Source organism: Sceloporus occidentalis, unplaced genomic scaffold (genome assembly GCF_023333645.1).
Source record: "Sceloporus occidentalis isolate IW3139 unplaced genomic scaffold, rSceOcc1.0.p SCAF_21, whole genome shotgun sequence".
In the NCBI taxonomy this organism is placed as follows: Eukaryota; Metazoa; Chordata; class Lepidosauria; order Squamata; family Phrynosomatidae; genus Sceloporus; species Sceloporus occidentalis.
In genome coordinates, this window is record NW_028317001.1 from 6,542,714 (window position 1) to 6,567,682 (window position 24,969).

A 24,969-nucleotide genomic window follows, 5' to 3' on the forward strand; every position below is an offset into this window, starting at 1 on the left:
TTTGTAGCAGAAACTTAATTTTCTGTAGAAGTGCCATTTTGATTGCGGCAATTCTGCCTAGTAGTGAAAGATTTAACCAGCTCCATCTCCTTAAATTTTCTCTTATATCTTTCCATACCCCTAAATAATTATTGTCTTTAGAAATCCAAATTCCTAAGCACCTCAGTTTCTTTCCTACTTGGAAGCCCGGTTTCCTCTTTCATTCCTCTACCTCTTCTCCAGTCATATTTCTAGTTATCAACACTGTCTTGTCTTTATTGATTTTCAGTCCTGTGGATTTGCCGAATTTGTTTAGCTCCTGTAGCAGCGGTTCTCTGCCCCGATTTGGGTCCTCCAAAACTGTTACCACGTCATCCGCAAACGCTCTTATCTTGGTTTCCTTTCCTTTCCTGTTAATCCCTTTTATATTTGGATTACCTTTAACAGAGGAAGTCAAAATTTCCATCACTACTAAGAATAAGAGCGGTGATATTGGGCATCCTTGCCTTGTGCCCTTATTGATCATACATTCTTGGGATCTTTCTCCGTTGATAATTAAGTAAGCTCTTTGCCGATTATATATTTGCCTTATTGTCTCCCATTTCCATACTTTTTACCACTTCTATCAAAAAATCCCATCTCACGCCGTCGAAGGCTTTCTCCGTGTCAATAGCAATGATGGCACATTTTTTCTCATTATTGACCTGGTAAAATTCAAGACAATTTGTAGTCGTTCTGATATTGTTCCTAATCTGTCTGCCCAGTAAAAGTCCGTTTTGCTCCTTCCCAATTGTCGAATGCAAAATTCCCTTCAGTCTGCTGGCAAGTATTTGTGTGAATATCTTATAATCAGTGTTCAGCAAACTTATTGGTCTATAATTAGTCATTAACAAGCTATCCTTTCCTTCTTTAGGAATTAAAGTGATACTCGCTAGCTCCCATGAGTCTGGAATCCCCTCTGCATTAATAGGATTAAACCATTTATATAGTGGATCCACTACTTCCCCTTGAAATGTTTTATAATATCTAGCTGTAGACCCATCCACTCTAGGGGATTTCCCCTCTTTATCATCTTCTTATCTTCCCTGCGTCTATGGGGCCTGCAAAGGGAGGGGGCTTCCTTTCCTGGGGAGGGCATGGTCTAGATCTTCCCTGTCTATGGGGCTTCAAAAGAAGGCTCCAGGGCAGAGGAGAATGTGGCCCAATAGAAGGACCCTAACATTTCCCCAAATGAGCACATTCTCTGTCTCTCTGTCCAGAGGAAGAGCCCTCTTTCCCAAAATGGCTGCTGAGGGATTCCTATCCAAATGCCCCCTGTCTTTCAGCACCCCCCCTTTATGCCACGTCTTCCCTTGGCACTTTCCTTCCTTTAACCTCCATCCCTTCAAGGAAGGGGGCTTTCAGGCAAAGAACTAACAATGGCTTCCATGTCCTTTCTGCATGTTCCCAGAGGAGGATCACTGAGCTTTGCAGGGTTGTTGTGAAGGGTAAGGAAAGGATGTGTGTATGTGTGTGTGGGGGGCTAATTCAGATCCTGTGGGCCTCTAAGCCTAGTTGCCAGGGGGGTATCCCTCTCCCCAGAAGGGGCTTTGAGCTCCCTCCTTCTGCCAGCTCTTGGCTTTGGCCTAAATCTGGGCTCTTCTCTCCCCCAGAGATGGAGCCCCCTTCCCCAGGGAAAACCACTTGCCCCCAGAAAGCTGTTGTTTCCAATGCTATTGAAGCCTATGCTATCTGATGCATTTTATTTGTCACAAAAGTCTTTTGACTGGGAGCCTCTCCTCTTCCCAGAGATGAAGAGGGTGCCCCCATTGGAAGACCAAAGAGGGGGGCTTGCCAGCCCTTATCTCCCCCCAAATGATGAGGAAGGAAGGGAGAGTCTCTCCTCTGCCCCACTTTCCAGGAGGGAGGGGCTCCTCAAAGCCCTTTTTACATCTAAAGGACCCTGCCCCTCCCCCCCATGACCATGCCTCTCCTCAAGTGCCCCCTGCCCCCTTTTTCTCATACATTTCTCTCTCCCACTTCCATCTCTTCCTCCCTCAGAACAGACTGTGAGGGCAGCAATGGCTTCAGGGCCTGAGACTGAGCATGTGTACATGCCCCAAAGGCCTCTCCTGAGCATTCGCAGGGGTCGCCAGGGCCTTGCTGCTGCTGCTGAGGCTTATTCTGTTGACAGCCTTTGCGGAAAGGGAAGGAGTGCACCCTTCTTTCCTTTCTTCCTTCCTTTGAGGAGACTTGGAGGATGCCAGAATGGAGCTCAAGGAGGAGCTGGACTCAGGAGGGAAAGGGAAGGAAGGAAGGCTCTGCTTTGTACATATAGCTCTCTCTGTCTGTTTGGTATGTGTTTGTGTATGTTTGCCTCTTTTCTTCTTATGGCTGGGAATGGAGCTGAGGACTGATGAGAGAATAAAGTGTATTTTGTGCAAATTCAGAACTTCTGTGCATCAAAGAGTCCAACACATTGAAACAACAAATAAATTTATTGAGAACACATTATCAGAAATTCAGTGTTTAAACCAAAACTGTCCTCCCCAAGACAAAGAATACATTGAAACACCAACAACTAAAACCCCACCCTCTTCCAATCCTAGCCCCCACCTCCACAGTTGCACAGTCTATGCCCCAAAGGGAACAAGGCCCCCTTTGCCAGTCCCAGAAACTAGACCCCTTTCTGTTAATACCTGCCCCCACCTTTCTTCAGACAACATCCCACACTTTCCAAAAGCTATCATTCCCATAACTATTCTAGCCAGTTGTAAAAAAAATCCCAGCACCCCCTATCTAGCTGACCTATACCATGACCCATAATCCCCAGCCAAGTTTATAACCTGAAGCAGTTATCTATAATAATAGCAATTAAACTTAACAAACTATAACTTTAAAACAGAAAGAGACATATAGACAGACAAACGTAACACACAAAATCAGAAGGGCCTTTTCTTTTCACCATTGGATTGAAAATATACTTTTTGTATTTCTTATTGACAAAAACAATGTTAGTTTACTGCTGAGATTTGAGTGGCTTCTCTCCTGTGTGGACTCTCTGATGTCTCACTAGGTGTGACTTCTCAGAAAAACATTTCCCACAATGCTGGCATTTGTATGGCTTCTCTCCTGTGTGGACTCTCTGATGTGTCACTAGGTGTGACTTCTCAGAAAAACATTTCCCACAATGCTGGCATTTGTATGGCTTCGCTCCTCGGTGGATTCTCTGATGTATCACTAGGTTTGACTTTGATGAAAAACATTTCTCACAATGCTGGCATTTGTATGGCTTCTCTCCTGTGTGGACTCTCTGATGTGTCACTAGGTCTGACTTCTGAGAGAAACATTTCCCACAATGCTGGCATTTGTATGGCTTCTCTCCAGTGTGGACTCTCTGATGTCTCACTAGCTCTGACTTTGAAGAAAAACATTTCGCACAATGCTGGCATTTGTATGGCTTCTCTCCTGTGTGGACTCTTTGATGTATGACTAAGACTGACTTGCAAGCAACATTTTTTCCACAATGCTGGCATTTATGTGACTTCTTTCTTGTGTGGACTCTCTCATGACTCACAAGTTCTTCTGTAAAGAAGGACAATCACAGTCAAGAATGAATATCAGAATTAAGAGAGGAGGGTGTTACCCCAATTTTTAGCCCTTGTTGAACCCTCCCTATTTGATATTAAATTAATAAAGTTGGTGAGAGTGACCTGAGCATGACACTATTGCAGATGTCCCGAAATCCATGGAACAATTGTATCCCTACTGACAGGAGCAAAGAAGAGATTGTAGTAGAACTGCCTTAAGGGAATCAGTCGAAGCAGATAGTCAAAGGGCTGTTCAAAAAATATTCCATTAAACATGATTTAAAATATTTTGATTGACAAGTGGCATCATTTCCTGTGAGACTGCCATAGAGTACTGAGTCAGAGCCCAAGGCATGATTCAAGCTAACTGCAGAGGTCACTTCATGCTGTTTGGCACCAGCAGATGACTCACAACCAATACAGTATACAGCTCACATGCGGATTGCTGTGTACTGGATTGGAGTTGTGTGTACAAGAGATGGTGAAGTTGATGGAAATCAGAGAGCTTGCAAAGATTTGTATTATTTTGCAACTCAGGATAGAAAACCTCCAAGGACTTGGGTGAAATCAACTGTGTCTGTGAGTTACTTTGAAGTCTGGACAGTATTCAGTGCATTGCCAAAACCTATATCTAGATATTTGTTTCCATACTCTATGTTATTGTTGAGCTGCATCTGGAAGTGTTGCTTTCAGATTGCACTGTACATTGGCTTATGAACAGGACTGGAATTCAGAGCTAAGAAGGACCTGAGAGCCGGTGTGCTAATCCCTTTTGTCTGAGGTATTTGCATCAAGCATCCATTGCATTTAATTTGGATTCAGACAATTTTTTCCCCACCCAGGAAACATACTAAATCGATTTAAACCATTTTGAACCCTCAGTCTCTGTCCGTAAGCAACAATTTCAGTATAAATGTCCGCCCCAATATTTACTGTTCTTTGGCGTCAGTCCTGTTGCAGAGAGACACATAAAAACCCATTTGAAATGCATCTGGAGTTATGTGAGATTGCATGCCTGGTATAGTTGGGCTGACCTCCGAGGTCACTGTTGCCTGAACAAAATTATGTCTCTTCTTTGAGCTAAGTACCAAATCCCCCCCCCCCCAAAGCATAGCACTTGCAAGTGTCCTCCCCAGACTCCAGCATTTTGGGTAACAAAGGGCCTCTGGAACCAAAAATGCAGCTAAGCAAGCTCAGGTTGGAAAATAAAAGTGCTTTTTCTCTAATTGTGTCCTCCTTTCCTTCCTTCCTAAATATTACTCATAATTGCTAAATAAAACCACTTAATATGTCTGAAAACAAGGACCTGAGCCGGTTCTCATTAGTTCACTGAAACCAGTTCAGAACTGCCTCCCAATCCCCAAGGCCCCTCTCCTGGCCCTTCCCAGGGGTCCCTCCCTCTCCGCACAGAGCTAGGCGATCCTGGCTTTGCTCCTGCCTTCCCCTCCTGGCTCCCAGATGCATGACCCCCTTCCCTTTCTCCCTCCGCTCTCCAACCTTCTTTCTTGCCCATCAGCATCTCATTTTCAGCATCTCTCCCTGCCTTTCAATTTTTCACTTTCCGTCTGTCTCTTTATCACAGTCATATACCCACAGAGTGTGATGCATAAAAGGGGCACTTTGAGGCCCATCTATTGAGAAAGGCGGGATAATCAATATACAAATAATTCATTGGCAAAGGCAGAGCAAAGGAGCTGGGACCTGGACTTCAATTTTGGTGAGGGTCAAGCAGCAGGGAGCAGCCTTAAAACAGCCTTAAAACATTTATAAGACAGGCATGGACTACTGATGGGGTTTGGAGGAGATCTCAGGGGCAACCCCACGTATTGCTGGGGGGGGGGGGGAATGAAATAATATTTTGCCCCTCAGCATCCCACAGCATCCCTTTGGGGAAGTGGAGGCCATTTTACCACTGTTGGGCCCTCCCTGGGCCACTGCAGGTCCAAGAGAGGTCTTTCCCCCAAGAAGACTCTCCAGAGCTTTAAAAGGATGGAAGAGGCACCAAAAAAGGTAGTAAACTTGCTCAAGGGTGTGCTGAGTACCATTTGGGTGTGAAAAGCATTAATCTCAATGACTTCTTTCCACAAAATCCTAGAATAGGCAGTTTAGGATGGAGTAATTAGAATCCTTAGAAACTGAAGAGCAATAGTGCCTCATTGAACTACAGATTCAAATATTCTACATGATGTTGCTATCACAATTAAACTAGGCTTGACAGGGATCTAGGACTCCCAGTAGACCACAAGTTGAACATGGGCCAACAGTGTGATGCGGCAGCTACAAAGGCCCATGTGATTCCTGACTACATCTATACAAGAATAGTTTCTAGATCAAGAGAAGTAATAGTGCCATTCTATTCTGCTTTGGTCAGGCCTCACTTGGAATCATCCTGTGTCCATTTCTGGGCCCCACAATTCAAAAAGGATGTTGACAAATTGGAGCATGTCCAAAGGAGGGCAACCAAAGTGGTGAAGGGTCTGGAAACCATCAAGCTCTATGAGGAGCAGCTTAGAGAGCTTGTTATGTTTATCCTGGAGAAAAGAAGATAAAGAGTGGATATGATATCCATTTTTAAGTATTTGAAAGGGTGTCATTTTGCGCAAGGAGAAGGCTTGCTTTTTTCTGCTACAGAGAAAAGGAGACACCACAACGGATGCAAGCCACGGGGAAAGAGGTTCTACCTAAACATTAAAAGGAACTTTGTGACAGTAAGAGCTCTTTGACAGTGGAATATACTCCTTTAGAGTTTGGCGGAGTCCTCTTCTTTAGGGGGCTTTAAAAAGAGGCTGGATGGTCATCTCTTGGGGGTGATTTGAATGTGTATTCCTGCAGGGCAGAAGGGGGTTGAACTGGATGGCCCTTGTGGTCTATTCCAACTCTATGACTCTATAATTCTAGTGGAACCATAGCGACATGATAATATAGTATGAAAAGGCCTTCAGTCTTTATAGAAAGAGCAATGGATTCAGGTTCCTTACCTACAGAAGCCACATTCTCATAATTGTCCATCATAACATAATTGTACAAAAGTTTCTGTTTCTTCGTCAACAGATTCCATTCATCTTTGGAGAAATATACTGCCACATCTGCAAAGGTCACCTGAAATAGAAAATAGCCCTCATCCAGATCGTGACTAAACAAAAGGGGAGGAAAGCACATGGTGCATCCAAATATCATTTCATCACTTCAGAATTCAGTCCAGGAAATAAACTTTAAATTCTGTCAACAAGAAAAAAATCTACTGCCTTTGAGATCAATTTGGTTTGCATCCTTTCAATATAATAAACAATATAATTTAGGCCATGGCTGGGATACTGAGGATGGATTAGGATACTGACTATTCCAACACATATAGTACATTTAGCCACAAAAGAATTAAGGTGCATTAAGCCATTTCTTCCCAAATTTCAGAGGCAAATTTCATTTTTAAAAAACAGTTCTGGGGAGGACTCTGGATTTCAGGGCCACTGGGCCCACCCCCAATTTAGATCCAGATATGGTCCCCCATATCCCCAACATTTCACAGGCAGGAAAAGCAAGGCACATGTGGACAAGCAGAAGCAGCAGGTGGTGAGGATGGCCAAAGTTGTTTATGAGGAAGATCACACAAGCTAGGAAGGGCACAGTAGTTTGCTTTTGCCTCCACCTCCTGAGCCAAAAAGAAAGACCCTTGCTACTTATCTCCTCGCCTCTCCCCCCTTTTGGGTTGATGGGGTGCAAACCCCTTAGAAGTCATTTTTCAGCAACCCAAGAGACCTGAGGATAAGGGGGAAAGTGAGAGGAGGAGAGAGAAACCGGGACATTTTTGAAAGCCCCTGAAAAAGTGGGGTGACAGAGGATTAAGCATTACTTTCTCTGCCAAACTGGGACAAGATGTTCTCCACTTGCTTTCATGAGCTGGCCCAGCAGTGACACAAATAAAACTAATAGTCAGGATGGCGACTCACCAAAGAGTTGTTCTTGGACAGCCTCTTTCTCTTGGAGCCCAACTCCCTCTGCTTGGCCTCTGTGTTGGCCATTAGGTGGGAAGGGGGGGTCATGGTGGCCCTGCACTTGGGTCTCTTCCAGCAAAATATGCCCCTTAGCTGTGTACAAGGAGGCCAAGATGAAGTTTCTGAGAAAAGAGACTAGAGTTAGGCTTGGTTTGTCAAGAAATCCTGCGTCACTCAAAGACATAGAGAACAGTATGCTGCTAGTGAGATACACAGGTGACATATGCCTCCTTTGATCCAATGCAGAGGTGGGTATCTCCTTCCTCCCTCTTCACCAAACAAAGCCCCCTGGACCTAGCATAGATTAACTTCAGCTCCCCTACACAACAGATACTCCATGTTAAAATGCTTTTCATGTCGCTATGTTATGCAGCACGTGAGGCAACATGTTAACGTATGGTGCCAGATTCTCCACCTTGACTGCAGTCAGTAGCTTGTGAGCTGAAGAAACACCTGTCGCTTTCTCAGTGAGCAAAGAGACACTGTAATCTTCTCTCAGATGAGGCTCTTATTCATATAAGAAGTTCCACTGTGTACAACACTATATACATTGACACCCTCCACCATCCACACCAGTAACAACCCACTCTGAGGCACACACTGTCTGACTCTTCCTCAGTGACAGTTGAGAATGACAGTTGGCAGTTGCATCAACATTCCAGTGATGCACTGTTTAAATGGTGACACATCTAACTGCCACTAGAGCTGTCAATGACTTCCACAACAGCTCCACCTAGTGGCCACATGCCTGTCATTTCCTCAGACCTGTTCACCATGGTCCTGACACTCCATGCCTTGTGAGAGTGGAGGGGGGTCAGGGGATGGGGAATTGGAGAGGACCCTGGCTATGTCCCTGTAGCTAGATGTGAAATGAGCGCATCATCTGCTGAAACCTCCTGACCTCCCCAGTGGCCCTCAGAGGAGAATGCCTTCCTTTGGCTTCTGGCTAGAGAAACACAGCTGGATGCTTCTCCAATGCCTCGCACCCAACACTCTCATCAGGCATGGAATGACCATGGAGCATGGCTTCCACAATTCCCATTTTTCATTTTGTATTCCTTCCAATTTCACATCTATTTGAAACCTCTCCCTCATTTGACGATAAAGATACCAGTGACAATCTAGGCCAGATTCTTTAAGTTCTTCTTGTGTTTTGATCTCTAGTTTTCCTTGCGATTCTTTCAGTTCATCCTTGTATCTTAACCAGTTAGTTTTCTGGATACTTTTCCTCCCAAAAAAGAGCCTCATGGGGCAAACACCATAAAGGTATTTTTGGACATATTCTACACTTGTTTTCCCCAGATCTTCAATAGAGCTTTTCTTACGAAATTATTTATGCTTTCTTTATGAACTTTCTCTTTACCATAAATTAGGTCTCCATGCCACCCAAATCTTAAATGTTCACCCTCCGGACATAACAACTGTTCATTCTCTGACATAAACCATTCTCTAGTCCAAACTAAACAACAAGCAGCATAATAAAGTCCTCCTCTACTTTTGTCATCACAAAGTATTTTTGTTTCTATCCTGCCTCTTTTTTTAATTCCAAATAAATTTTGAGATTTCCTTTTGCCATAGATTCAATGGATTTTCATTCTGGATGATGGGTATCGCTTGGAACAGAAACAGTATTTCAGGAAGGAAACTCATTTGGATCAGTGACATTTTTCCTAATAGCGATAAGTGTAATTTCCCCCATTTTTCTAGGTCTTTTCTGATTCCCTTCCATGTGTCTCATAGTTATTGTGAAATAGATCTGAGTTTGTATTTGTTACATTTATTCCTAGATATTTAACATTCTTTCCCACTTTAAATCCACTAATTTCTTCCTGCATTTGTTCTTCCTTTCCCCCGTATTTTTTGTTATTAATGTTGTTTTGTCTCTGTTTACTTTTAGTCCTGAAACATATTCCAATTCCACTATTACATCCATCAATTGTCTTGTGCTCTTTTCTGGGTTCTCCAGGGAATACAAATGTCGTCTGAGAAGACTCTCATTTTAAACTCAATGTATGTTAATATTTATTCCATTGATCTTATTTTCTAATCTTATCCTATTATTCAGTGCTTCAAGGATCAGAATGAACAAAAGGGGTGAAAGTGGGAAAGCTTGCCATTTACCTTTAGAAATCTTAAATTCCTCTGTTTTTTTTATAGTTAATAATTAGTTTGGCACTTTGATCTTTATACATTGCCTTTATCCATCTTAAAAAAGAAGCTCCTATTTTGATTTTTCAAGTGTTGCAAATAACATATCCCAGCCTATGTTATTGAAGGCCTTTTCTAAATCAACAAAGAGAAGTGCAAGTTGTTTTTTGTTGTGCCTTTCAAAATATTGAATTATATTTAAGATGCTTTGTATGTTATCACTGAGTTGTCTGTGAGGGAGAAATCCCAATTGGTCCTTTTGAATCCAGTCTTTAAGAAATTTTTTGAGTCTATCGGCAAAAATCATAGAAAATAATTTATAATCCATATTTAATAATGAAATTATAGCTCTTTACCTCAGTTGCATCTCTATCTTCTTTTAACAGCAAAGTTATATTATATTGTTTCCATGTTTCAGGATAATGGTTTTCTTTGATGGCATTTAATTTTAATTTGAGTGGTGTTAACAATTGATCCTCAAATACTTTATAATAACTGACGGTGAAGCCATCAGTCCTCATGTTTTCCCTTTTTTAAACTTTTTCTTATTACTTCAATGATTTCTGCTGCTGTGATCGGTCCATTTAATCTATTTCTTTCTATTTCTATACTCATTTTGGGGATATGTAAATTCATTTTATAAACCCAGTGAAACTAGTAACTTACAAAGCTCTAGTAAACAGCATGTACACACACAATCCCCACACAAAGGACTCACTGGCGCACTGTGTGTCTGGGGTCTGGAAATCTCACTTCCACCTTCTGGGAAGACAATGCTGCCAGAGACTGAATTTGGGGCTTTATTGTTGGGGCGTGGAAAGATGCGCTCTGTCCACCATGACCACCTGAAAAAGTTGAACCACATCAACAGGACGCCAGGGAGAGGGAATCTGAAGAGATGTCTGCAAAGATATTCAAGGAAAATATTTCTTCACCACTGCAAACTGCCTTGAGCTCCCGGCTTGAGAAATAAGAACAATAGCACTTCAAGCTTTCACCCTACACGAGGGCTTTAATAAATAAGTTACTTTGTCAACCAATCAACAATAACAACAAAACAGAGAGGCGGTTACTCTAACATCCAACTGTCATAATTGACACACTCTCTCAGAAGGACTGGCAGCATCAACATTCCATAATGCAAGTGTCGACTGTTAACTGCCACTGGAATTTGACTGTTTACAATACTTAGCTCACAGCTGGTCTTGTGGTCACACACGTGTCATTTTCTAACATTTAAGCCTGCAAATCATGGGATCAGTCTCTCAGCGGCAACCCTTCCTCACAATCCTGGACTGAAAGATTTAAAGAAAGGTCCCCTTTCAGCTCCAGGAATAAACACCTACCTTCAACACAAAGACCCTGACTCCTGCAGCCCCAGAAAGGCCTCTTCCACAGTCCTTTATGGCCGGAGCTTCCCTGGGTCAGAGGCCGTCTCCTCAGCCGTAGAGAAGGGTTGCTCTGAGTGCGAAGGAGGAGGAGGTCCAAGGGCTGAGGGAGGGAAGGCAATGGGAAAAGGTCAGTGCCAATGGCCATGGAGGGCAGAAGGTGACAATGCCTAGGAAACTCCTCTGAGTCCCAGCCATTCTAGGAATGAGTGGCAGGAGTGACTCCAGGGGGCTGAGGGGCTCTCCTTTCCCAAAGGGGGAGGAAACGACCAGTGGGACCCTCCCCAGCTAGGGCCCAAAGGGAGGGTCTCTTTCTCCACCTCTCTTTCCCAGCCCCCAATGGACAGCCTCCCCACTGGCCCTGAGTCCCTGTCTCCCCTTCCTCAGACCCCCACAGGTCCCTCCCTCCCTCCCTCCCTCCCTTCCTTCCTTCACCCCAAAATGGAGGGCCAAAGGCAAAGGAACACACTTCCTCCCTTCTGGCCCAAGGAGCCTGGCCTCCTTCTCTCTCTGGAGCCTCAGGAGAGAAAGAGAAGCCTCTGTTCAACTGAGGCTCAGAGAAGGTTCCGGAACATTATTCCCCAGAGTCACAAGCAGCACAAAATGGCCACTGGAACACAAAATGGCTGCCTCTTCCTCAGCGCTTGGCAGTTGGCAGTTTGAGGCCTTCTGGGAGCCCAAAATGGAGGACGAAAGGGCCCCAAAGTCGGAAGGGACCCCAAACAGGATTTCCAAACCTTAACAACACCTAAAATGCCAAACCAAAAGAACATTCCCAGAGTTCCATAGCACTGTGCCATGGCCATTACAGTAGTGCAAAGCAAGAATGCCCAGCGATGGTGGCATTAATGGTGTTTAAGGCAGCAGCTCCATCCCTCCCCACCAGGCCTGATATCATCATCATCATCTTTGCTAGAGCATGAGAGCCACCATTAAAAGCACTGAAATGCCCTTTGGGGAGTCCCACTCTCCCACCTTCAGAGAGAGTGTGCCATGCCTAGAAGGACTGCTGGGCCTCCTTCCTCCCCACCTTAATGGCAGTGGCTAAAGAAAAGCAGCAGCAGTAGAACCAAGCCAGGCCCAGCCGGACCTCAGGGCAGCAGTAAAGCCTAGTGGTTCCAGGCCTTGTCTCTCTGCTGTTGCTTCACTCCGCCCCTCTCTCTCTCTCCTTCCTGTCTATCTCTTTCTCCCTCTAAAACTCTGCTGCTCTCTCTTCTGCACGCAGAGCTAAATAGAGAAGCAGAAGCTCTGCCTCTTTTTGAGGCTGGCCAATGGGGGCAGAGGAACTGGAAGACCCTGCCCCCTGCCATAGACTCATATTTTGTTCTGGCAGCCATTTTGTGTTCTGGAGGCCATTTTGTGCTGGTTGTGACTGTGGGGAACAATGTTCCAGAACCTTCTCTGAGCCTCAGTTGAACAGAGGCCTCTCTTTCTCTCCTGAGGCTCCAGAGTCAGAAGGAGGCCAGGCTCCTTGGGCCAAAAGGAAGGAAGAGTGTCTCTTTGTGTGTCTTTTGTGTCTCTTTTCTTCTTTTTTTAATATAAATTTTATTAAACATTCTAAAAGTAAAAAAGGACAATACAATCTTATTCACATTAATTAAAATACATTCCACTACATCCTATAAAATATTTTTCTTCAGTTCTTAATAAAGTTGTTTACTTCTCGTTCATTCTTTATTATCTTAATTATTTCAACTGGACTCTACAAAAACCTTTTCCCCTATTAAATCCTATATAAAAAAGAAATATCTTATTCAAACATCCTAATACATTAGCGTTTTCTACTTTCCCCTGTTATTATTAGCTTATCCATCCTTAAATATTTCCACTCTTACTTATGACTTGCACCCCTTTTTCTAAACAGTTTCTATACGTTCTACATTCTAAAAGTCAATAGTATTGGTTTTACATTTCCACTGCTATTAATTCTTTTTCTTATGTTTCTATTATAGTAGACATTTTATCCTCTTTCACACTAATCAGATATGACTTCCAAATATCCCATTCATCATTAAATTCTTCCATATTTTTATCATTAACCAAATGTGTCAGTTTCTCCATCTCAAACAAATCTAACATTTTCCATCTCCATTCTTCTACTCCAGGACTTTCCTCTCTCTTCCAATTCTTCGCGGATATAGTTCTAGCCGCGGCCAAAGCGTACAATAATACTTTTTCATGTATTTCTTTACCGTATTCCTTGATGTCAAATATATTTAAGAGGTAAAATTTAACAGTCGATCTTCCCTTTAATCCAAATTATTTTTCATTTCGATATGTATCTTTTTCCAAAATTGTTTCGCTGTCGGACAATTCCACCAAATATGTAAATAGCTACCTGTCTCTTTGTTACATTTCCAACACAAATTTTTATTTTTTTAAACATTTTTGCCAATCTAAGTGGGGTAAGGTACCACCGATACATGGACTTAGATATGTTTTCTTTTACGTCAACACTTATCATATTTTTGATTTTTCCCCTCCAAAGATTTTCCCATTCATCCAATTGTATTGTTTCATTTATATCTTTGGCCCATTTAATCATGAATTCTTTTACTGTTTCAGATTCTAATTCATATTCCAATATTAATTTATATATATTTGAAATTTGGTTTTTTTGGGGGGGGTCTTTTATAATCTTTTCTATATTTAGGTCACCCTCCCCAATTCCTTCCTCTTTTTTTATCCACTAGAAAGCGTTCCCGGATTTGTCTGTAGGCAAACCAGTTACTAATAATATCCTCATCTTGTAATTCCTCCGGTGTTTTCATAATCCTATTTCCCTCAACCATTTTAGTAATATCATTGTAAGTCACTCAATCATCCTTTTTATATTGCTCCCTTCCAAACATAGTCTCGTTTATTGATGCCCATAAGGGGATTTAGGACACCACTTTCTCTTAAAGTTTTGCCAGATCCGTAATAAAGATTTTCTGATTATACGATTATTAAAATTTTTATCTATTTTGTCATAGATTAAGTATCCATGTAAGCCAAATTTTAATTCAAATTTTTCTAAATTTAAATTTCTTTTATTTTCTAACCTTATCCAATCCAGAATCCAATCTAAAGAGCATGCTTGGTAGTACCATTTTAAATTTGGAAGTGCCATTCCCCCTCTATTCACCAAATCATACAATATTTTCATTTAATTCTGGGCTTTTCCCCATTCCAAATAAATTTAGATAGATCTCTCTCCCATTGTTTGAATGGGACATCACTAATTATAATAGGTAAGCTTTGAAAGAGGAAAATCATTTTGGGGAGTACATTCATCTTAAAGAAGATCCTAATGATCAGGGCTGTGATCTTTCATGGTTCTTTGACAGACAATTAGAGAGCTCTTCCTAATGGATAAAAAACAATCCGGTATTGCCAAATCAGAATATGATCTAGAACAAGAAATAATGTTGAATAAAGATGCCTTGTTAGCAAGACTTTATAATTGTATTCTTAAAATCTGTACACAAGAGAATGTTATTAAAGAAACTATGATCAGATGGTCTCAAAACATTGGTTTTGTAATTGAATTAGACCATTGGGAATAAACTTGGAAAAACAGATTGAACTATACTTTTTGGGGGGACAAGCCTCCTCTTAGAAGCCAAAGCCCAATGTTTGTGAAGAAGAAGAATAAGGCTTGTATTAAAACTATCCTCCCATTTCTGGACCCTTTTAAAACCCATGTTCCCCAGAAGGAGCAGAGCTTTTTAATATGAAAACCCTCTCAGAAAAGAGACACACTTCGTTCCTTTTGGCCCAAGGAGCCTGGCCTCCTTCTCTCTCTGGAGCCTCAGGAGAGAAAGAGATTCCTCTGTTCAACTGAAGCCTCAGAGAAGGTTCTGGAACAAAATGGCCACTGGAACACAAAATGGATGCCAGAACACAAAATGGCCAGGGATGGTGGGAAGGACTGGGATTCCAGCCAATCAGGGCCAGGGATGGTGGGAGGGACGGGGATTCCAGCCAATGGCAGCCCCTCAGAGTGTCCTGATGTTTAAAATTCATATCTCCCCCATATTTTCCCCTTAAAGACAGAGACATACTCCATTTGATTGCTCTGTCTTTCTAGTTCAACCCACTTTATATTATGGATATATTCTGCCTCTATCATTCTTAGCCATTGAACCGCCTCAAAATATCATTCGAGGGATGGAGCTCCCCATCCTCCATTACTTTGATGCTCATATAATAATGCCTTAGATAACCTGGCTTTTTTATTCCCTGATATCCATTTTAATATTGACCTTTCCTATTTCTTTGGCGGGATACAAACCACTGCTTTGCGGCGGTCTGCCGCCGCCGCCGGTTAGTCCCCAGGGGAGCCGGAGCCTCCATACGGTACGACTCCCGCGCGGAGCGAAAAAGAAGCTCCAAAATGGAGCTTCTTCTTGAGTCGCGTTTGCGATGTAGCGAGGCGCCAGGGGCGCACTCGCTACGTCACAACCCCCGCGACACGTCTGGACGCTATGCGTCCAATACGTCAAGATGGCGGCACCCATGTGGAAGGGGCGCCGCCATCTTGTACGTATTCTATACGTACTAGGGTTAGGGGGGTGCGGAAGCACCGCCCCTTCCTAACACTAGTACGTATAGAAGACGTACTATATGGCGGTTTGTATCCCGCCTTTAAAACTTTACTAGGAATTATTTCTGGGATCATTTGAAATAAATATAAAATCTTTCGTAGTACCAACATTTTAAGCATTCTAATTTTTGTTAACCTTTCCCCATTTTTACTTGTCCATTTAGAAATCTGATTATTAATTTCCCCCCATAATTGATTTTAATTACCTTGTCCAATATTATCTAACTTAATTGGTAAATTTACACCTAAATATCTCACATTTTTAATCCCCAATTTCAATCCTGAGACATTTTGGATTTCTTTTTGTTCCGGCCAATTCGTATTCCTAAACATTATCTCTGATTTATCCATATTAAATATTAATTAATATTAAGCCCAGAAATGTTTTCAAATGTCTGAAGTATTTCCAATAACTTGATTACAGCTTCATTCGGTTTCTGTGTCATTATCAGAGGATCATCATCTGCAAATGAATCCAACTTCATCTCTTCTTTATCTATTTCATGTCCCTTTATCTCTTCTGATCCCGAATCATATTTGCAAACGCTTCCATTGCTGATATAAATAATAAAGGGGAAAGAGGGCAACCTTGCCTTACTCCACTTTTCATTGAAGAAAATCTCCATTTATCATGATTTGTGCTTCTGTATCATTATATATTTCTTTGATGGTTTTACTAAACCTTTCCCCTAATCCAAAATCCCTACAGATTTTATATAGATATTCATGATTTATTGAATCAAATGCGTTGTAAACATCTAGTTTTATCAAAGCTAATTTATTTTTGTATTGTTTGGCATGATGTAGTATATTAAATATATTCCTTATCGGTTCATAAATATATCTGCCTTCCTCAAATCCATATTGGTCTTCTTTAATTTAAATAGGTAAACATTCTTTTTAATCTATTGGCTAGGATTTTCATTAAAATTTTATAATTATGGTTGCTTAATGTGATCGGACGATAAGATTTGGAATTGGCTGGATCTTTATTGGGTTTAAGTAGTGATATAATTTCAGATAATTTCCGTGTTTCTGGGATTATTTTATTATCCCATATTTCATTGTAATTTTTAGTAATATCCTCACTCAGTTCATTTTTAAAGGTTTTATAAAACATAGATGTGAATCCGTCTGGGCCAGGAGATTTAAATCCTTTTAAATCTTGTCTTACTTTCTATCTCTTGTTTGGTTATTGGGGAATTAATATGATTACTCTCTATTTCCGTTCCGTCAAGTGTTTCGCTTTTCATCCTTTGTTGGGCCGCAACTTGTGCAGCCCTGCTTTAATAGAGGACATGTTTATCAAATGTGCAGATGATGCCAAACTAGGAGGAGTAGCTAATACCCCAGAGGACAGGATCAACATTGACAAGTTTGGAGTGTGTCCAGAGGAGGGTCACCACAATGGAGAGACTTAGGGAGCTGGGGCTGTTTAGCCTGAAGAAGAGAAGGTTAAGACGTGATACGAAAGCCCTGTTTAAATATTTGAAGGGATGTCATACTGAGAAGGCAGCTAGCTTGTTTTCTGCTGCTCCGGAGAAGAGAACCCAGAACAATGGATGCAAGCTCCAGGAAAAGAGATTCCAGCTCAACATTAGGAGGAACTTCTTGACAGAAAGGGCTGTTTGACAGTGGAACACACTCCCTCAATGGAGAATGATGGAGTCTCCTTCTTTGGAGGCCTTTAAACAGAGTCTGGATGGCCATCTGTCAGATATGCTTTGATTGAGATTTTCTTCATGGCAGAAGGAGGTTGGACTGGATGGCTTTGAGATTACAATGTGACAATCTCAATGCTTCAGGTAAGGATCTCAATGGTCCAGTCTCAATCCTTCAGGCAAGGAGCATCAGTCTAAACTCATAATAGTCCCGTCACAATCTTTCAGGAAAGGTGCCTCAGGCTGAGATCTCAATGGGACAGCCTCAATGCTTCAGACAAGGATCATAACCCTTTGCTCGCTAAGGGCCAGGCTCAATCCTTCAGGTAAGGAACACCTGCCTGAAGTCAATAAGCCCATCTTAATCCTTTAGGGAAGGAACATCAGCCCAAGGTCACAATGAGTTAGTGTCAGTCCTTCAGAAAATGAGCATCAGTCTGAGATTGCAATGGGCCAGTCTCATGTGTTCAGGTAAGGAAGGAGAAGCCTGAAGTCACAATCTCTCAGGCAACAAGAATCAGCCTGAGGTCACAATGAGCCATCCCCAGTCTTTCAGGAAAGAAGCATCAGCCTGAAGTCACAATGGGATAGTCTATCCCCCCAAAGGCCCCTCCTCAGCATGCGCAGGGATTGCCAGGGCAAAGCTGCTGTTACTTATTCCGCTGGCGGCCTTTGCGGCAAAGGAAGGTATGCGCCGGGGGGTCAGCGGCCTCCCCTTCCTTCCCTCCTTTCTTCCTTTGAAGAGACCGCAATGGAGCCCAAGGTGCAGAGCTGGACTCAGGAGGGAAAGTCAGGAAAGGAAGGTTCTGATTTAGAAATATAGCTGCCCCTGTGTATCCTGTATGTTTGTGTCTGTATTTGCCTCTGCTGGGCAATGGAGCTGAGGAATGAGTAGAGAAGAAAGGTTCAGTTTGGGCAAATTCAGAACTTCTGTGCATCAAAGAGTCCAGTGTGTTGAAATACCAAAGAACTTTATTGAGAAAACATAGAAATTCAGTTTTTAATCCAGAACTTCCCACTCCAATCCAAACAATATATTAAAACCCCCAAACCTAAAATATCACACTCTTCCAAATGTAGCCCCCACCTCCAATTCTCACAGTCTATGCCCCTCAGGTAACAAGGCCCCTTTGCCATTCCCACAAACTAGCCCTTTCTTTTAATACCGGCCTCCAACTTTCTTCAGCCAACATCCCACCAATTCCAAAAGCTATCATTCCCATAACTCATATATAACAACTCCCAGCCCCCCAACTACCTAACCAATACCACGACCCACAATTTACAACCCAAAGTAATTATCTACATATACTGTTACCAATAAAAACCCAAACTTAACAAAATACAACCTTAAAACATAGACATATAGATAGACAAAGCTTACAAACAAAATCACAAAGGCCTTTCCTTAGCACCACTCGAATGAAAATATATTTTTTATATTCCTTATTGACAAAAAGAATATTAGTTCACTGTTGGGATTTGTGTGGCTTCTCTCCTGTGTGGACTCTCTGATGTTTCACTAGATTTGACCTCTGAGAAAAACATTTCCCACAATGCTGGCATTTGTATGGCTTCTCTCCTGTGTGGACTCTCTGATGTGTCACTAGGATTGACTTCCGAGAAAAACCTTTCCCACAATGCTGGCATTTGTATGGCTTCTCTCCTGTGTGGACTCTCTAATGTTTCACTAGGTGTGCCTTCTGAGAAAAACTTTTCCCACAATGCTGGCATTTGTATGGCTTCTCTCCTGTGTGGACTCTCTGATGTTTCACTAGGATTGACTTCCGAGAAAACCTTTTCCCACAATGCTGGAATTTTATGGCTTCTCTCCTGTGTGGACTCTCTCATGATTCAAATGTTTTTCTGTAAAGAACGACAATGACAGATAAGACTGAAAATCAGAGTTAAGAGAGGAGGGTGTTACCCCACAATTTAGCCCTCATTAACCCCTCCTTATTAGAGATGAAATTAAGAAAGTTGCTGTAAGTAACCCAAGCATGACCCTGCTGCTTATGCCCCTAAATCCATGTACTGATCGTATTCTTACTCATAGGAGCTAGCAAAGAATGGGGACTGCCTTGAGGGAATCAGTGGAAGCAGATAGTCAAAGGACTGTTGCAAAAATATTCTATTAACCATGTGCAAAAATACTTTGATTGACAGGTGTCATTATATCCTGTGAGACTGCCATTGAGTCCCGAGTCAGAGCCAAGACATGATGCAAGCTAACTGCAGAGGTTCCTTCATGCTGTTTGGCACCAGGAGATGACTCACAATCAATACAGTATGCAGCTCATATACGGATTGGTGTGGATTGCACTGGAGTTGTATGTACAAGAGATGGTGAAATTGATGGAAGTCGGAGAGGAGAGCTTGCAAATATTTGTATTATTTTGCAACTAAAGAGAGAAATTCTCCAAGGATTTCAATGAAATCAACTGTGTTTTTGACTTATTTTTCAGTGTGGAAAGTGGTCAGTGCATTGCTAATATCTATATCTGGACATTGGCTTCTGTACTCTGCTATGTTATTGTTGCGCTGTATCTGGGAGCGTCACCCTCAGATTGTGCTGTATATTGGGTTTTCAACGCGATTGGATTTCATAGCCAAGATGGATCTGAGAGCCAGTGTGCTAATCCTTTTTTTCTAAGATATTTGTACCAAGCAACCATTGCATTCAATTTGGTTTCAGACCATTCTTCCCCCCAGGAAACATTCTAAATCGATTTAAACCTTTTTGAACACTCGGTTTCTGCCCTCAAGCAACAATTACAGTATAAATATCTGCCCTGGATGACTGTTCTTTGACGTCAGTCCAATTACAGACAGACAGTCTGTTGGTTTACATGGTTAAGAATCTCAGTGTTCTCGCCAACCCCATTTGTCACAGGAGCTCCTGACTTCTCTTCCCATTTTGAACCCTCAGCAATTGGAATCCAGATCCGCCTAAGTAAAGTATTATCATTATGAAAGTCTTACATCTCTTGACCACTCCCAATTGTTATCTAGTTCTTCTGCATGTGTGTGAATGCTTACGTGTGTGTGTGTGTGTGTGTGTGTGTGTGTTTTGCTTTTCCCCTAAACAAAATATAAAAACCTATTTCAAATGCATTTGGAGTTCTGTGTGCTTCTGGGCCTGGTATAGTTGGGCTGAATCCCGAGGTCACTCTTGCCCCAACCAAACTATATCTCTCTTTTCAGCTAAGTACTAAATTCCCCTAAAAGCATTGCACTTGCGGGTGTCCTACCCAAATGCCACCATTTGGGATAACAAAGGGCCTCTGGAATCAACCATGGACCTAAGCAAACTCAGTTTGGACAAAAACATTATAGAAAAAGGAATTTTTGTGTCACCTTTCCTCTCTTCATAGACATTGCTGATAACTGCTATATGGAGCGCCTTAATATCCCTGAAAACAAGGGCCTGAGCCATGTTCTCACCAGTTCACTCAATCCAATTCTTAAAATCTGTCAGGTTGGTGGCTGCCTCCCAATCCCCAAGGCCCCTCTCCTGGCCCTTCCCAGAGGTCCCTTCCTATCCGCACAGAGCTAAGTGATCCTGGCTTTGCTCCTGCCTTCCCCTCCTGGCTCCCAGAGGCCTGGTCCCCTTCCCTTTCTCCCTCCGCTCTCCAACCTTCCCTCCTGCCCATCTGCACTGCTTCAGCATTTCACCTTCAGCATCTCTCCCCTCCCTTTCTATTTTTCACATTCCCTCCATCTCTCTATCACAGACAGAAACACAGAGTGTGTGTGAGGCATAAAAGGGACAGTTTGAGGCTCATTTGTTGAGAAAGGCAGGATATTCAGTATACAAATAATGTATTAGGAAAGGCAGAACAAGGGGGCTGGGGCCTGGCTTCCAATTTTGGTGAGGGTCAAATGCCAGAGAGGATCCTTAAAACAGCTTTAAGACATCTTCAAGACTGGGATGGATTACTCTTGGGGATGGGGGGGGGGGTGACATTGCCTCCCAGGGGATCTCAGAGGCAATCCCACATTGTGTCACCTTAAAATATGGAATAATTGTATCATTATGCGGTCTGTTTACAGTGGATCGAAGAATGGATATGATTAAGATATGATAAGTTATTAGAAATGGAAAACACAAAAGGTTTGGATATCATGCCTTCTTGTGGTATGACCAAATTAAAGCTAATACAGATTTTTGCCATCACTTTATAAGAAATTTATTGTTTAGAGTAGGGGTTAAAATTAAAAAAACTATTTTATAGTCAAATAATATCATGGGTCTCTATTCAAGAAGCTTTCTATAGAAGAACAAAAATGGAGGGTCAGAAATGGTTAACATACAGGGACCTGTTAACAACAGGAAAAAATTCTTTAATAATGAAACCTAGCAATGAGAGAGAGAACAAGATTAATAAGAATTGGTTTCTGTTTAGACAAATTTTTGAAAGGTATAAAATTGATTAAAAAAAGAGCATGGTCTTACAGATAAGAAAAATGAAATGGATGCTATAATCTTTGACGATAAAAGGGGACATACTTCAAAATATTACAAATTATTGAAGCAAAGGAATTTGGAACAGGAAAGTGTGAAGCATTGTATGATAAAATGGGCAAAGGACACAAAAAATACAATAGAAATTGACCTATGGGGAAAATCTTGGTGAGATACAAATTCTTTCACACTTTGTCAAAATTATGAAGAAAATGATATTAAAAGGATGTATTGCTGGTATATATATATCCCCAGATAAACTAAGAATGGAAGCAGTAGTTGTTGGAAATGCAGTAAACAAAGAGGAACTTTTTACCACTTTTGGTGGAAGTGTACAGAAGCGGGGAAATACTGGGGGGAAATACACACTTTGATGTCAAACATGTTAGGAATAACATTACCATTTGGTCCTTTATTATTTTTATTAAATATGAGAGGATTATTACAAAAAGACGTGGAAAAAATAGACATATTATTTTATATATGGTTGCAATAGCTAGAATTGTTTATGCTAGTTCCTGGAAACAGAAAAGAATTCCAACAGAAGATGAGTGGATAAATAAATTAGAAGAAACAATGGAGATGGATATATTGACTGCATCGGTAAAGGATCTAGATAAGGAAAAGACAAAAAGGGAATGGGAATGCCTAAAAAATTTTGAAGTAAAAAGCTAATTAAGAAGTAAAAAACTTTTTATTTGAAGATGTATACCTAGGAGATATGATATGGTTAGTAATGTAAAATATGCAACTACTTTGAGGAAGCCATGATATATATTATTAATAATAATAATATAATATAATGTTTTAGATCTACATAGTTGTTATTTTTTTAATGTTTGTTTTGTTTTGTGTTTTGGTATTGAAACCAATGTTTTATGTATGTTTGTTTATATGCTTGCAATGTTTGTAATGTGATGTCTGTTATTAATAAAATTTAAAAACATAAAAATAAAAATATGGCATAACGTTTTGCCCCTCAATATCCCACAGCATCCCTTTGGGGAAGTGGAGGCCATTTTGCTACTGTTGGGCCCTCTCTGATCCATTGCAGGGCCAAGGGAGGCCTTTTTCCCACCAAGCCTTTCCAGGGCCTCAAAAGGCTGGAAGAGGGGTCACAAAAGCCAGGAAACTTGCTCAGGAAAGGGCTGAGGATCATTTAGGGGCAAAAAGCATTAATCTCCATGGCTCCTTGCCACAAAATTCCAGAATTGGCAGTTTAGGATTGGATATTGAGAATCCTTACAAAGAGTAGAACAATAGTGCCTCACTAAAACTAGAAATTCCAAGATGCCACATGAAGTTGTTATGACAGTTAAATTACGTGAGAAAGGGAACTAGGAATGGTAGTAGAGCACAAGTTGAACATGTGTCAACAGTGTGATGCAGCAGCTAAAAAGGCCAATATGATCCTACGCTGTATCAATAGGAGTATAGTGTCAAGATCAAGGGAAGTAATAGTGCCACTCTATTCTGTTTTGGTCAGGGCTCACATGTAATAACTCTATGTCCAGTTCTGGGCACAACAGTTCAAACAGATGTTGAGAAGCTGGAGCATGTCCAGAGGAGGGAAACCAAAATGGTGAATGGTCTGGAAACCATGCTATCTGAGGAATGATTTCGGGAGCTGGGTATGTTTAGCGGGGAGATGAGAAGGTTAAGACTGGATATGACAGTCCTGTACAAATGTTTGAAAAGATGTCATATTCTGGATGGATCAGGCTTGCTTTCTGCTACTCCAGAGAAAAGGACATGGAACAATGGATGCAAGCCAGAGGGACAAGAGATTCCACTTAAACTTTAGGAGGAACTTCCTGAGAGTAAGAGCTCTTCAACAGTGGAATATACACCCTCAGAGTTTGGTGGAGTCTCTTTCTTTGAAGGTCTTTAAACAGAGGCTGGATAGCCATCTCTCAGGGGTGCTTTGAATGTCTATTTCTGCATGGCAGAAGATTGAACCGGATGGTCCTTGTGGTCTATTTCAACTCTTTGATTTTATCATTCTAAAGTGGAATCATAGCGCTCTGACAGTAAATTATGAAAGGGCCCTCAGTCTTCACAGGAAAGGAAATGGATTCAGGTTCCTTACCCACAGAGGCCACATTGTCATAATTCTCCATCATCACAGAACTGTACATCAGTCTCTGCTTCTTCGTCAACATTTTCCATTCCTCCTCAGTGAAATATACTGCCACATCCGCAAAGGTCACCTGCAATAGAAAATAGCCCTCATCCAGAGAGTGACTAAGCAAAAGGGGAGAAAAGCACACAGTGCATTGCAAATATTATTTCAACACTTTAAAATTCAGTCCGGGAAATAAACTTTAAATTCTGCAAGCAAGCAAAAAGCTACTGCCTTTGAGATCCAGTTTGTCTTGTATCCTTTCAATATAATATACAGTATAATGAAGAATACAATTTAGGCCATTTCTGGGATATTACTGATTGATTGAGATACTGACTATCCCAACATGTATAGTACATTTAGTCACCAATGAATTATAGTGCACTTAGCCATGTCTCACCTAATTTGAGAGGCAAATTTCATTTTTAAAAAACAGTTCTGGGGAGTACTCAGGGCTTGAGGGCCACTGGACCCACCCCTCAATTTAAGTCCAGAGATATTCTTCCGTATCACCCAGCATTTCACAGATTGGGAAAGGAAGACACATGTGGACAAGCAACATCAGAAGGGGATCAAGATGGCCAAAGCTCTTGATACAGATCACATAAGCAAGGAAGGGTCCAGCAGTTTGCTTTTGGCTCCGACACCTGGCAAGGGCAAGACCCTGTTCCCTTCTCTCCTCCCCTCTCCCCTCTTTTGAGTTGATGGGGTGCACAAATCTTTTGAACTTGACCTGAGGACAAGGGGGAAGTGGGAGGAGGAGAGAGGAATAGGACATTTTCAAAGCCCCTGAAAAAATAAGGTGACAGAGGATTGACCAGGACTCTCTCTGCTAAACTGGGACAGTATGTTCTCCGCTTGCTTTCATGAGCCAGCCCAGCAGTGACACAGATGTAACGAATAGTCAGGATGGCGACTTACCAAAGAGTTGTTGTATCTCAGCAGCCTCTTTCTGTTGGAGCCCAACTCCCTCCGTTTGGCCTCTGTGTCAGCCATCAGGTGGGCAGGGGTCCTGGTGGCCTGCACTTGGGTCACTTCCAGCAAGAAAGGCCTC

At 41.8% G+C, this 24,969-nt stretch overlaps 1 protein-coding gene across 1 annotated transcript in view; it reads left to right on the forward strand.

Annotated features, from left to right (window-relative positions):
- LOC149301496 (uncharacterized) overlaps nt 1-24,969 on the forward strand; it is a 303,670-nt gene that overhangs the window by 191,801 nt on the left and 86,900 nt on the right. The window contains exon 5 of the mRNA XM_089484296.1: nt 10,187-10,209. Within this exon, the coding sequence (XP_089340422.1) occupies nt 10,187-10,209 (23 nt within the window). The remainder of the gene's footprint in view (nt 1-10,186; nt 10,210-24,969) is intronic.